At 35.0% G+C, this 13,364-nt stretch overlaps 3 protein-coding genes across 4 annotated transcripts; 2 read left to right on the top strand and 1 right to left on the bottom strand.

Annotated features, from left to right (window-relative positions):
- Positions 1-293: 293 nt before the first annotated feature.
- LOC104719154 (ethylene-responsive transcription factor-like protein At4g13040) lies at positions 294-2,718 on the top strand. Of its 2 annotated transcripts, none has more exons than XM_087470519.1 (7): positions 294-549; positions 1,199-1,272; positions 1,361-1,491; positions 1,682-1,790; positions 1,901-2,081; positions 2,155-2,276; positions 2,351-2,718. In XM_087470519.1, exons 2-7 carry the CDS (start codon positions 1,230-1,232, stop codon positions 2,443-2,445), a joined length of 681 nt encoding a protein of 226 aa, XP_087326645.1. In that variant the 5' UTR covers positions 294-549; positions 1,199-1,229; the 3' UTR covers positions 2,446-2,718. The 2 variants fall into 2 exon arrangements, with proteins under 2 accessions (XP_087326645.1, XP_019086580.1); XM_019231035.2 differs by having other exon boundaries at positions 358-549; positions 1,682-1,814.
- Positions 2,719-4,792: 2,074 nt separating this feature from the next.
- LOC104719153 (oleoyl-acyl carrier protein thioesterase 2, chloroplastic) lies at positions 4,793-7,008 on the top strand. Its single transcript, XM_010437010.3, has 6 exons — positions 4,793-5,400; positions 5,577-5,710; positions 5,796-5,909; positions 6,055-6,150; positions 6,246-6,402; positions 6,492-7,008. Exons 1-6 carry the CDS (start codon positions 5,068-5,070, stop codon positions 6,762-6,764), a joined length of 1,107 nt encoding a protein of 368 aa, XP_010435312.2. The 5' UTR covers positions 4,793-5,067; the 3' UTR covers positions 6,765-7,008.
- Positions 6,996-9,006, bottom strand: LOC104719152 (putative CRM domain-containing protein At3g25440, chloroplastic). Its single transcript, XM_010437009.3, has 4 exons — positions 8,700-9,006; positions 8,183-8,573; positions 7,560-7,964; positions 6,996-7,486 (listed from the first exon to the last, which is right to left on the bottom strand). The coding sequence occupies exons 1-4, from the start codon at positions 8,756-8,758 to the stop codon at positions 7,337-7,339; spliced, it is 1,005 nt and encodes a 334-aa protein (XP_010435311.1). The 5' UTR covers positions 8,759-9,006; the 3' UTR covers positions 6,996-7,336.
- Positions 9,007-13,364: the final 4,358 nt, after the last annotated feature.

Raw genomic sequence — 13,364 nt, 5'->3', positions numbered from 1 at the left:
TGTAGCCATCTTTACGGTTTAAGCCCCCTGGCCGCAAATTCTCTATTGATCTCCGATTTTGCTCAGTAAAAACCAAATCCAAAATGTCACTTCTCCATTCACGTCTGTTGGAGCTTAAGATATCACTTACTTTAGCCAAAGTTGACACTAAAGGTTGTAGATCAGAGGGAATGTGTTTGGTCTGTTGTAATCCTGTAGCTGGCTTTGACTGGAGCCATGTATCTTCCAATTATTATTTTGGTCATTAATTTATGAGCATTTTATCTATTCCTACTTACTGATAAATATTCCAATTTTTTTTTTTTTTTTTTTTTTTTTTGGTCAAATTATTAAATCTTCTTCCCTTCTTGTCTTCTCAGCGTTTACCAACCAAATAAATAAGATGGCGAAGGTGGTAGATGCATGAGCCCCTCAATACACCACCTCAACTCTCCAAACACAATTAAAACTCTTCTTTATCTCTCTCTTTCTTCTGTTCAACAAACGAAACAACCAAATCCAGAATTATATAAAACCTTGTTGTGTCACTCACCACCACCTTCTTAAGAGGTATCTCAATTGTTCCCTTTTTTTTTTATCTCTCTACAAAATCTCTCCGGTTTAACCCTTGAACCGGTCTCTGTTTTTTTTGTCCCCTAAAGCTTTGATTTTGATGCAATGGGTTGGTTTCTTATGAGTTTATGTACAATGGGTGCGTTTAAGTTTTTGTCATGGTTGGTTCTGTTTTTGCGGAGAAGACTAATTCATCCTGATTGTTTTGTCTTCTTATGTTTGTTGTTCTCTTCTTGATTGGTCAGAGTCGGACTCTGGTTTCTAGATTTAGCTTAGGTTTTTTTTCTTTTCATAAAGGTAGTAGGTTTGGTTTGGTTCTTATTTGAGGGGTTGACTTGATTTGGATAAAAAAGTCTTCCTTTTTGCAATTGATTAGTTCAAATTTCCCTTTTCATACGAACATAGATTCAATTGAATTCATATCGTCACGTACTTTGATGAGTTTTGTGATGAGCTGTTAATTGACTTTTTGAGAAACTAAAATAGCTCTTCTTGTCGGATCTTCATGTTAACTTTTCCACTTTTGTGGTCTCAAAACACCAGACATATGTTTAATGAAGCATTTTTTTGTGTAATCTTACTTAATTTAGACATATAGTGTTTCTGTGAGCTGACTGATGCCTGTTTTGTTTTATGGTCTCTATAGGAGAAAAGTAAAACATTCAAAGGTACACAATATGGTGAGCTTACGGAGGCGTAGGCTATTGGGTCTCTGTTGTGGTAAACAATGTTTTTTTGACAAAAGCTATATTGTCGTCCAGACATTAGGCATAATTCAAAGTTATCAACTAGTTTTTTGTTTCTCTAGGACCAAATGGTTATGTGACACCGCTTCCTTTTTTAACTGCCGAGGAGATGATCACTGGGATTCCAAATCCTAATGCCAAAGCACCCTATAGTCTCGGACCAGCAGAAACGGTTACCGAGCCTAAAGAGGAGGTAGGGACAAATCTTTTTGCTAATTGTTGTACAGAGGTTACTCTTTACTAATGCGTAAGGGCTAAGAGCATTACTTATATAAATTACACATATAACTGTCTGAAAGCTCTTAGTTGGTTCAAAGATTAGAGTTCATAAGATTGTATATTCTATTCTAACAGTTGAGCCTTTGCTTCTTTTGGTTTGGCAGAAAATGCCTATTGAAGAAGCTGGTCGAAGAACTCGGTCGAAACATATGCATTTCAGTTTTGATTACTCAGATATGTCACCGGTTGATTCTGATTCCATCTCACCAAAATGTGAGCAGTATATATGTGTTCCAGGTCCTGTTTCTCACTCGCTAACTAATTCATTGAGATGAGTGAAGAATTGACCAATTATTTCAATGTTATTCATCTCCTATTTACAGACCAGCCGCTGAAACGAAGAAAGCGGCATAAAAGAAAACAAGTACATAACCAAGAACCATGTTTAATGAGAGGAGTCTACTACAAGAACATGAAATGGCAAGCCGCCATTAAAGTCGAGAAGAGACAGATCCACTTGGGTACATTCTCTTCTCAAGAAGAGGCTGCTCGTTTATACGATAGGTATAAAGTTAATTCTTGAATGCTCTTTCAGTACTTTGGTAAATCATTGCCATTAACAATATTACCTCTTTAGGGCTGCTTTCATGTGTGGAAGGGAACCAAACTTTGTGCTATCGGAAGAAGATAAACGAGAACTCAAACAGCAAAGCTGGGAAGAGTTCTTGGCTTACACACGCCGAACAATTACTAACAAAAGTAAGGTTTATACTAACAACCAAGTGTTGCGTATTTTGTCTAAACAACTTTTGCTTGGCTCTCTGTATTTGCAGAACCAAAGAGAAGGATAGAACATGAGGATAAGGAGATCAATGTAAGCATGTTACGTTGTCCTCCTGAAGAAGAAGAAGAAGACGAACAAGAATAACACGATTCAACATTTGTAAACAAAATGAGTCTGTTCCTGCAGATGATACAAACCAGACTCAAATACACAGAGAAAAATGTTGAATACAAGAAGCTCAACAGCTATATTAAAGTTGATAGAAATTTTTGTAGTTATATTGATTCAGCCATTATAATATGGATAGAAAGAAAAGAAAAAAAAAAAAAAAAACTCATGGTAAGGGCATTACAGCTTCTTGATATGTTACAAAGACTTACTTAAATTTTATTAAAAATCATGAATTGAATTTGATAATTTTTAAAGGTGCTTGGATGTTATATTTTTGGGCATTAATAAAAAAACACGTATATTTGAAATTTCCAGAGATGACAACACTAAAATGAGAGGCAATTATTACAAACCAAAGCCGTTAATGGCGAATTTTTTACCAATTAAATCATAATCATATTCACCAATTCTTCCACACAGTAAGAAATTGTCTTGAGATGGAAACCAAAAATGTTTACATGTCTTTTATATTATTTTAGTTTCATTTGAAAATATTATTGACTTGGCTTCTACTCGTAAATCTTTTGAACTATCATTAATTTTTTTTTTAATTGAGACAATGAATATTAGTTGAAAAGTATAAAACGTATTTAGCTATCATTAAAAATGACAACATAAAATAATTTTATATATATTTAAATTGACAGTGTTATGCCTCCTACAATAATACTTTCTAAATCCGCCATTAGTTTGATGATATAGATGCCCGAACAATTTAGTTTAAGATGAAAACATGCAGTGTTCCTATAAATAATAATGTGGATACAAAGATATGAAATATGCAATCATCTATTTTTTTCTCTAATATTATTATTTATATTCTACTTTTGCCAACAACATTTGAAAACTTTTCAATGATTTTGTAGCCTACTTCTATTGAGAGAAAATTTCACAAATAAAATATCAAAAATAACATTTTAGAACCTTAATGTTACATGAACAAGAGATTCTTGATATTTTTCTAGGGTTACTACTGGATATTGCTCAGTAATATGAAGGATAGTTCTTTTGGTTCTCTGCAGAAAAAAAAAACCTTCACAACATCAATTTTTTAGTAATTTTACCTTTCATCTCTAAAAAAATGCATATCAATCCCGCAAAATAAAAAATAATACGCAAAATAACCCTTTTTATCACTTTTGAAATTTGTTATTTTTTATAAATAATATATCAAACTTATTCGCAACAAAGAGCTTTAGTCTATTTTTATAATTTTAAAATATACTTTATGTAATTTTAAAAATATTTTAGAAAATACGTATAAGCGTTATATTGTTTATTTTTTTTCGTAGAATTAATCATTATTTTTAAAGATGGAAAGTAAAGTTGACAAAAATGGGGAAGCTTTTCCTGCAAAAATCTCATTGTTCTCTACTTAAAAAGCCTTTAGCTTTCGATTTCGTTTATTGTTCAGTATTAGTGCTTTATGGAAGGGGTTAATTGCACTCTGGATTGGAATGAAAAATATGTAAGATTCTGAAATAACCTTGAATACTATTACAAGAATACCAAAGATATAACAACTTTATTAGAGATTCCTCAAACAACTATCTTACAAGCTTGTTTGATCAGTTTCATGCAACATCACAACATGTGATTTGTCACTGAATCGATCATAATCTATCCAATCTTACCTACACAACAACAATTATGCACACTCGTATATTCACTCACCAGCAAACCCACTCAAACAAATATTTTCTTTTGCTTGACTCTTAACTCACACTTTTCTTCCTCTAAACTGCTAACCCTAATAAGATGAACTTCCTTCATTTATATAGGTTACAACAATCTTCATAGTTCTCTTCTTTGTCAAGCGGATACTAACACTGTTTCATGTCCTTCACAACATCTCTCTTTATCCAGTAGGTACTGAGAAGTTTCTCATCATCATGTTGACTTTAACAACTAACTTGTAGCTTCCAACAAACACCTTTTAGGCTGAAACATTTATCGCCCATGCTCCCCATCTCCATACTTGATGTGTTGCATTTTCTCCATTGTGCACTGGCAGTTGCATTTGACATTTCCCGCTTCAGACACTCTGTTTCTTCATATTCTTCTAAGAAACATTGGATTGCTATCTTAAATCATAAAGATGTTGGAATTGTGGTTGAAGAAGCAATCAAAAGATTTCTGGTTACAGTAATTCAAACTGCCATTGAAATTGTAGATTTTTACAAAATTATTCCCTTATATATGATAGAAGTTTGAATCGATTGTGGCCGTTTCATCGTATTTGTCGTGTAGAGTTTAATTTTCGTATAAAGTATATAGTTAATGTGTATATATGGAGAGAAGCGGTGAGCAGGGAGAGGTCGGTCACGTGAGAAACCAAAACAGAGAGAGCTTTCTTATTCACCACACATGTCTCCTTTTTACTCTTTTACCAATTGGCCAACAACTATCAAAATATCAATGGCAATCTCGTAAATCTCTCAACTTTCAATTTCCACTGTCCTCCTCCTCGGTCTCATCGTCGTTGACAAAATTTACAAACACCAAATCCTTGATTCTCTCCTATAAACACACACAAAAACCCTTTTAATCATATTCCCTAAAATAAACAAAACCCATCTCTCAATTTACCCAGAAATGTTGAAGCTTTCGTGTAATGTAACTGACCACTTACACAGCTTTTTCTTCTCCGATTCTCGCCGGCTTTTTGTTCCGGTGCATCGCCGTACCGGACCCGTCTCTTGTTTTCAGATAAAGAAGGAACCTTTACGGGCAATTCTCTCAGCCGATCAAGGAAACAGCAGCCTCCGTGTTGCAGATTCTGTTTCCGATGCTCCTCCGGCGGATCGTCTCCGATTTGGTCGGTTGATGGAAGATGGATTCTCGTATAAGGAGAAGTTCATTGTTAGAAGCTATGAAGTTGGGATTAACAAAACTGCCACCGTTGAGACAATTGCTAATCTCTTGCAGGTTTTGGTTCTTTTTTGGGGTTTGTTTGTGTGTACTCAATATACTAAACACGATTCTTGTGTCTTGCAATGTTTGTTTTAACTTTCTAATGTGATCATTGTTCAGTGTTATGGTCTCTTGGTTATGTCTTTTTTTTTGTGGTCATGTGATTGATTTGTAAGTATGGATTTGTGTAGGAAGTGGCATGTAATCATGTTCAGAAAGTTGGATTTTCGACTGATGGGTTTGCTACAACACTTACTATGAGGAAGCTGCATCTCATTTGGGTTACTGCAAGAATGCATATTGAGATTTACAAGTATCCAGCTTGGTAAGGGTCTTTTTTTGGTTTGTTTGCCTCTTATGATTTGAGTGGTTGGAGTTGAAAGTTTTCAGCTTTCTTGTTTTGGTTGTAGGAGTGATGTGGTTGAGATTGAGACTTGGTGTCAGAGTGAAGGAAGGATTGGAACTAGACGTGATTGGATTTTAAAGGACTGTGCTACCGGGGAAGTTATTGGACGTGCTACAAGGTTTTTGCTTTTTCTACTTGTCAGACTCTTATCATTTGTTTTGGATGCATATAGTTTTTTTTCTTTTTCCAAGGAATTGGTTGTGTGTATAAGTGCTAATTTAGTTATATGGGGATTTCATGCATATCTTACTCAAATGTTACAGCAAGTGGGTGATGATGAACCAAGACACAAGGCGGCTTCAAAGAGTTACAGATGAAGTTCGGGACGAGTACTTGGTGTTCTGTCCTCGAGAACCCAGGTGATGAATCATGGTTTCCACCATATTTTCTTATGGCCACTTACGAAATTTGTCGACATGAAATTCTGAACTAGGTTGTCTCTGTATCTATGTAGACTAGCGTTTCCAGAGGAGAACAATAGCAGCTTAAAGAAAATCCCAAAACTGGAAGATCCAGCTCAATATTCTATGCTTGGGCTTAAGCCTAGACGAGCTGATCTAGACATGAACCAGCATGTAAATAATGTCACCTACATTGGGTGGGTCCTTGAGGTGAGTAACTAAGTTTTATGCCACGAAACCTCAGGTTATCTATTGATGGGCCAACTCATAAATTTGACCTGGGCCCTTGGTAATTGCAGAGCATACCTCAAGAAATTATAGACACGCACGAGCTTCAAGTGATTACTCTAGATTACAGAAGAGAATGCCAGCAAGATGACATTGTAGATTCACTTACCACATTTGAAAGTCCCAACGACGCGGTCTCAAAGCTTACTGGGACCAACGGATCTACCATGTCAAGCAAACAAGAACACAATGAGAGCCAGTTCTTGCATATCCTGAGGTTGTCAGAAAATGGTCAGGAGATCAATCGTGGGAGAACCCAGTGGAGAAAGAAGTCCTCAAGATGAGTTTTTTTCACTTCTCTTGTCTCAGTGAAGTTATTTTGCTTCACGTTTGTAGTTGTATTGTATCCTCTGATCAGATCTCTTTTCGGGTTAGAAGAAATTGGATTATTTGGTGTAGTGAATTATTGTTTGCAAGTCTGTTTTGTGTCCAAATTTTGAGCTTTACGCCAAAACATTTATCAGGTCTGAATCTTTCTCTGCTTGTATCTTATCGTAAGCTCGGGAAATAAACGATTTGGTTATCCAATAATTTATGTAAGTGAAGTTTCTTCGATTAAAGTGGCTACAAAAAGAGAGAAAACAGAAATAAACTGAACAGGTGATGACAAAGAGATAGATATAGTGTTGAGTTATGTGTCAGAGCTTCTCAGTTAATGATCCATTGAAAAGCTAGTAAATACATTCTTTAGCTGACTTTCTGAAAGCATTCTCTCTAACTGCCCCAAGCCTCAGTTTCCCAAACACACCAACAAGAATTATATTCACGGGTTGTTGAGGTACGCAAGCACAGAGCATCGGTTTCAACTTTAGCGTTTACGATTATCCAACGTTGCTCAGGTCTTTAATCGACTTCTCTATTCTGCTTTGTTCTTTTCTGCTTCTTCATCTTTCTTCTTCTTGTGCCTAGTAACATACTTCTGGTACTCCTCAAGCTCTTTCTCCAGCTTCTCTATAAACTCACTCGTATGTTCAAGCGATTGCTCGTACCGATATTTCTCCAAAGCCTGCCATTTTCATTTACTTTTTGTCAAACCAAGAAACGCAAAGCCAACATAAAGTATCTGGATTTATCAATACCTTATCTTTAGAGAGGGTATCAATGGGAGACATCACTTCTGGTCTCACATAGTTTTTCCCACGGTACAATACTATGGAGTTGTTAGGTTTGACATCAATCACAATGCCCTTGCTCAACCGAGCAAGCTCTGCTGCATACTCATGAACCTGCCCGGGTTTGTTGCAGGGCTTGCAAATAACTTTAACAGTCTCATGCTTTTTCCAGTGGAGGTGCAGATTCAGAACCACACCTCCAAACACTCCTCGTCTCCCAACAAGTACAAAGTTCTTTCTCTTCTCACCTGTACGTTTTAGGTAATGCTGCTCTTCCTCTGTCAATATTTCTGGATCATAGGGTTCAGCTGGTGATTTCGGGACATCGTATTTCCTCAGTTTCTCAATCAACCATTCTTCTTTCCTCTTGGCCTGCACAATCAACCATACCAACAAATTTTGAATAAACTTCAGAGCTACTAACATGTTACATTAACTTATACAGATGAACACATGATTATAAGACTAACAGTTTATATGCATATAAAGGTCTACCCTTTCCAAGTTCGCAAGAAAACCCAATTACAATGCAGTTGAGCAACACTAGTATAGGTAGAATAATATGAAACTGCATCAATACTGATTAAAACCTTTTCAAGCTTGTAACGAATCCTAACTTCAGGGTTTGGTGAATTCATCTTCTTTTTCGCCTTAAGACGATAAAACCTCAACTCATTCACTTTAGCTTTTCTTGACAACTTAGCCCTTTTCCATTTCTTTTCTTTTCTTGTAGGCACAACATTGTTACCAGTGACATTGTTGAAAGCAAACCTCACAACATTATCATCTGTTCTTAGCTCTATAGTTGAATTACTCATGTAACGTCTGTTAAACAAACCATCATATGCAAGAAGACTCTGCTTCTGAGATCGTAAGAGGTCAAACGAAGCTGATTCATATGGAACTTGTAGAAAAGGTCTTGACTTTACACAAATGGAGTAACTAGAGAACTGATTGTGAAGCAAGACGAGCCCACAGTTCCTGCCAACAAACAAAAAGAAACCCAGAAGTCTATAAGAAGACACAAAAGGAAAGCTTAACACTTGATGGTTTCTACATCAAAAAGGCACAAAATTGCAGACAAATTGATTAGGAAAAGGTGAATACCATTTGGGATTTCTGAGAAATCGATGAACGATTCCTTTGGCATAGCCTAAAACTAACATAACATCCTTTGCCGGAGATAAACTGTTGGTCGGATTCACGGCGTCGGAGAACTCACGCACGGGGACGAAGGGAAGGGGACTTGTTTGTTCAGGGTTTTAAGCCTTCAGGATTATGGTAAAGAACAATTTGGTAGGACGGTTGGTTTAATCTGAAAATGTCGGTTCAGTTATTTTGTTTGGTTTGTTTTGCTGCATTTCAATTTTCAAACCAGATTGTTGATCTATTTTTTTTTTTTTAATTTGTTATTGATCTCTCTCGAATAAAGTACCGAAGTTTTTATATCTCGTTTAGTTTTAGTTTACGGGTTTGAATAGTTACAAGGGTCGGAACGGACAAATCTATAAACAAACTGATATTTGGTGACCATTCAAACATTATATTTTTTTTTGGTCGGTTAATTTACATCTTTTTACTAATATCTTATATGAATGAGAGAATTTAAAAACAAATAACAAATTTTATTGTATTTAATTATTTTTGTCTCAATTTTCAAAATTACTTCAAAATTACTTCATGTTTATAAAATTTCATCCAGATCTTTCTAAAACATATTGTAAGATAGTTTAAGATACTTTCATGTTTTTTTTTTGTTCTAGTTACGAATTTGTTTTTTTGCAAAAACTTAAGAAATTTTTTGAAACTATTGACATATTCCGATCTAGACATTATGTAAAGCTATTAACCCAAAAGTACCACAAAAAATTTAAAGATATTGTTAGATTATTAGAATTTCGTGTTTTTAAATAAATCTTTAGTAGGTAGGGTTTTCCAAAGTTTTTACATCATTGGTATTAATGTTTTAAAACAAAAATCATTAAGGGTACAAATGTACAGTAGTAAACACAAAATCACTATATTTAAATTAAAAAAAAATCATTAAAAATTCTTGAAACACTCTTAAAATAGTTATTAGTTTCCAAAAATTAAACTCAATTTCTATCTCTCATGTTTTATGGAGAATATATTAAAATTATTATTTTTAATTGTTTAACCATCAAAACTAAAAGATAATATTAGATATCTAATTATACCATATTATTTATTTTGAGTTATTATGGGTTTTTTATGGTTAGAAACTTATCAAAGTACTAAAGTACCAAATTTATAGTGTTTTTTTTTACAAAAAACTAAAAGTATCTATATATAGGAAAAATTTCTTCCTAAAAATGCATATTAGTGACAAGCGAATCACTTTATAAAGAGATTTCATGACTATGAAACTTAAAGATCGTTTTTCATAACAAAAAAAAAAAAAAACAAGTACCAGCTCTTTGTTTGTTTTAGATGTATGTAACTATGAAATGATGTTTGTTTTAGTGCAGTCAATTAAATAAGAGAAATTTTCAAAAATACCATTTTTCCTATGTAAAAACTCATCCAAGAAAATTAAAATTATTATATAAGAAAACATCTACTAAATCCATAATGGTGGTCAAGAAAGATGGTTTATATAACTTGTACCACATGACAAACAATGGCTGCAAATGGTTGCATCTTTCAACTTGTTAGATTTATCTTTCAACTATGTTCAACTAAGCATGTCAATTAGGGCCAAAACCCGCGAGCTAACTCGGCCCGGTTCTCACAAACACCCTAGACTTGGGCTTCAACATATATTTCCAGAAAAAATCGGGTTTTTCGGACACAGCTCGTTCTTGCTATAGAGATTTTTTAGCTTAGTCCAATCACGCTCTGACCGACCCAAAAAAAACTCTTAAACAAGTATATTTGTACTTTTTTGTTATCATTTTTGTTTGCTTGTAATTTTTTTATTAATGATTTATTGTAAATAAAGTTTTAAACTCTAATCCTAGTTTTCATATTCACTTAATAACCTTACTTAATACTTTTTAAAATTTTTATCTGCAATATTTTATAGAATTTATATATTGTTTTATTTGGCTAAAGTATAAAAAGTTATTTGGTTTTTAAACTTGTTCTTTAAAATTAAGTTGGTTTTAGTGAATAGAGATGAGTTATTTAAATTTTCATTGATTTGTTTTATAGTCTCCCTTTAAAAATTGATTTTTAACACATGTTATAAACTATATATTTGAATTTTTTATCTGTAAAATAAACACATAAATATTTTGGACTGTATCTGACTAAACTCAAATATATGCGGGCTTTACGGATTTTAGGCCGAATCTAACTAAGCCCGATTGACACCCCTGTGTTCAACCATAAAGTCAACATTGTTATGGTTAAGTATACCAGCGAAACATTACCTCTCATGCATTTGTTTTTTTGCTATGATTACGTATACTAGAGAAATATTACATCATGCATTTATTTATAGTATAAAATACGCTCTAGTGTGCATGTAGTCTTCTAGATGGGAGACTTGTACTCTAGGACCACTATTATTATAAGAAAAAATGGGAACAGCGAAACAGAATAACGGTAGTGGATTCGTTAATCAGTTAATGCATGGGTGTGTTTGCAAATTAATACCTTATTGTTGATTAAAAAACATGCAAGTTTATTTACTTTGCAATCCACTACAAAACTCTTTACAATTGTATGCACGATGTAACGAATAGGAGTTCTTCTAATTCACGATAGGATACTATCTAATTAAGTCCTAATTTTTTTTGAAGAAGTTAAGAGAAATACCAAATTCAACCAAATAAAAGGGACATTTTTTATTGACAAAAAAAAAAACTGAACAAAAAAATTTAATTTAAACTTGGGCGATTTTGCCTACTAACCAATTTGGAAAACATAATAAAGAAAATAGCACTATAATAACAAAAATAAAGTGAGTAACCATCACACTAAATTGTATAGCCTAAGGAATACAACATAAGCAACCCAAAAAACTAAATTAAAAGTTGGAAACATATGAAACAAAGATATTTAATTAAATATGTGTTGAATAAAAGATACTATACCCTAAGGGATACCACATAAAATCCTAACTATCCAAAAAAACACATGCTAAAATTAAATCACATAATATTTAAATTAAATATAATATAATGATATGAAATAGTATAGAATGAGGTATGGTGGTGGTGGTTATGGCTGAAGCGGTAGCGATAATAGCGAAGGTGATGGCAAAAACTGATAGAAATGACTATAATAGTAGCGGTTGCTGTCGCGGTGACAATGGTGGTGGTGGTTGATAGTAACAATGGTGGTAATGGTGGTAATGGCGATAACAATAATAGTTGTGATGGTGGTGATAATGGCAGCAATAATGCCATAATGGTATGTATAAATGATGGTTATCGTGATAGTATATATACATATACTTATATATAGTATATGCATATATATGTAACATCCGCGAACCGGAATCCCGGTTTGGGATGTGCATCGATCGATGTTGTAGGAGCATCGGTCGATGCAGGTCAATTTCCTACGTTTTGACGTAAGTTAAATGCTGCGTTTTAGGCAAAGAGAAAAGGGGAAAAACCCTTAAGTCATTTTTTTTGTCTCATTAGACGACTTTGGTCGTTTTTGAGAGAAAAGAGAAGAGAGAAGAGTGTTCTTGCTGTTCTTGGAGATTTTTGTGGATTGGTGGCTTTTCCTGGTGAGATCTGAGGCTTAGGGCGTTGTCGGAGGCTTCTTGAAGTGTTTTTCTGCGTGATTAAGGTTCAGAATCTTCTTGGAAAAGGTAATTGCATGACCATGGCTTATCTAAGCTGGAGATTACCATGATCTGTTTGTTTCTGTGTTGTTAGGCTTGTTAGAATGTTGTTTGAGGCGTTAGGAAGCTTTCTTGTGGCTGGGGATCGATTCTTGTGGTTGTAGGAACGAAAATCCGGCGAGAAGCTTCGGGGAAAACGATGCTCGGCATATGCATCGGTCGATGCACTATGTGCGTCGGTCGATGCTAGTGTGAGGACGGCGCAGATTGACCTAGGAGCATCGGTCGATGCCATGTGGAGGTGTCGGTCTATGCGATTAGGGTTTCCGCGTGATGGCGAGCATGCGTCGATCGATGCAAGTGGAATCATCGGTCGATGCAAGTGAACCTTGTGTCGATCGATGCATACCTTGTGTCGGTCGATGCTGGTCCCAGATGGTGTCTTTCGATGCAAGCTTTGTGTCGGTCGATGCGGAGCCTGGTTTGTTTGTTGACTGTTGTTTGATGGTTAAAGTATCTCTATTGCTTGTGTGTATAACCCAGTAGATGGAAGGATAGTCTTACTGAGTGTTTATAAAATACTCATGCATTGCAATTTGTGTTTGTGGTGCAGGTAAAGGCAAGGTGTGATCGTGGAATCAAGACAATGAAGACGAGGATGTTCTAGTGGTTCGCTTGGTTATCTGGCTTATGTTAGTTCGCTAGAGTTTTATGATAACTGATGCGGACATCGATCCTACAAACCAAACCGTTGAACCAGATCCTGTACCACATCCTGCACCAGAAGTACGAAAAGGCCCTATGACACGATCAAAGGCTAAACAGCTAAGGACAAGGTTTAACCTAGCCGTTCAAGACATTGTAAGCTCCCCAGAGCTGAAGGACGTCAACTGGTCTGTACCACCATCATGCCACCATAATGGACATGATCACATTACCGAGGAAGAGCTTGCTGAAGCTTTCACCCAAATGAGCCTTGATCAGACCAGTTCCCCAGGTATGAAACCTCT

This window comes from Camelina sativa, chromosome 10 (assembly GCF_030686135.1).
Source record: "Camelina sativa cultivar CO46 ecotype springtype chromosome 10, ASM3068613v1".
In the NCBI taxonomy this organism is placed as follows: Eukaryota; Viridiplantae; Streptophyta; class Magnoliopsida; order Brassicales; family Brassicaceae; genus Camelina; species Camelina sativa.
The sequence above is the reverse complement of the archived record's forward strand: the minus strand, read 5'-3'. Positions and strand labels throughout refer to the sequence as shown.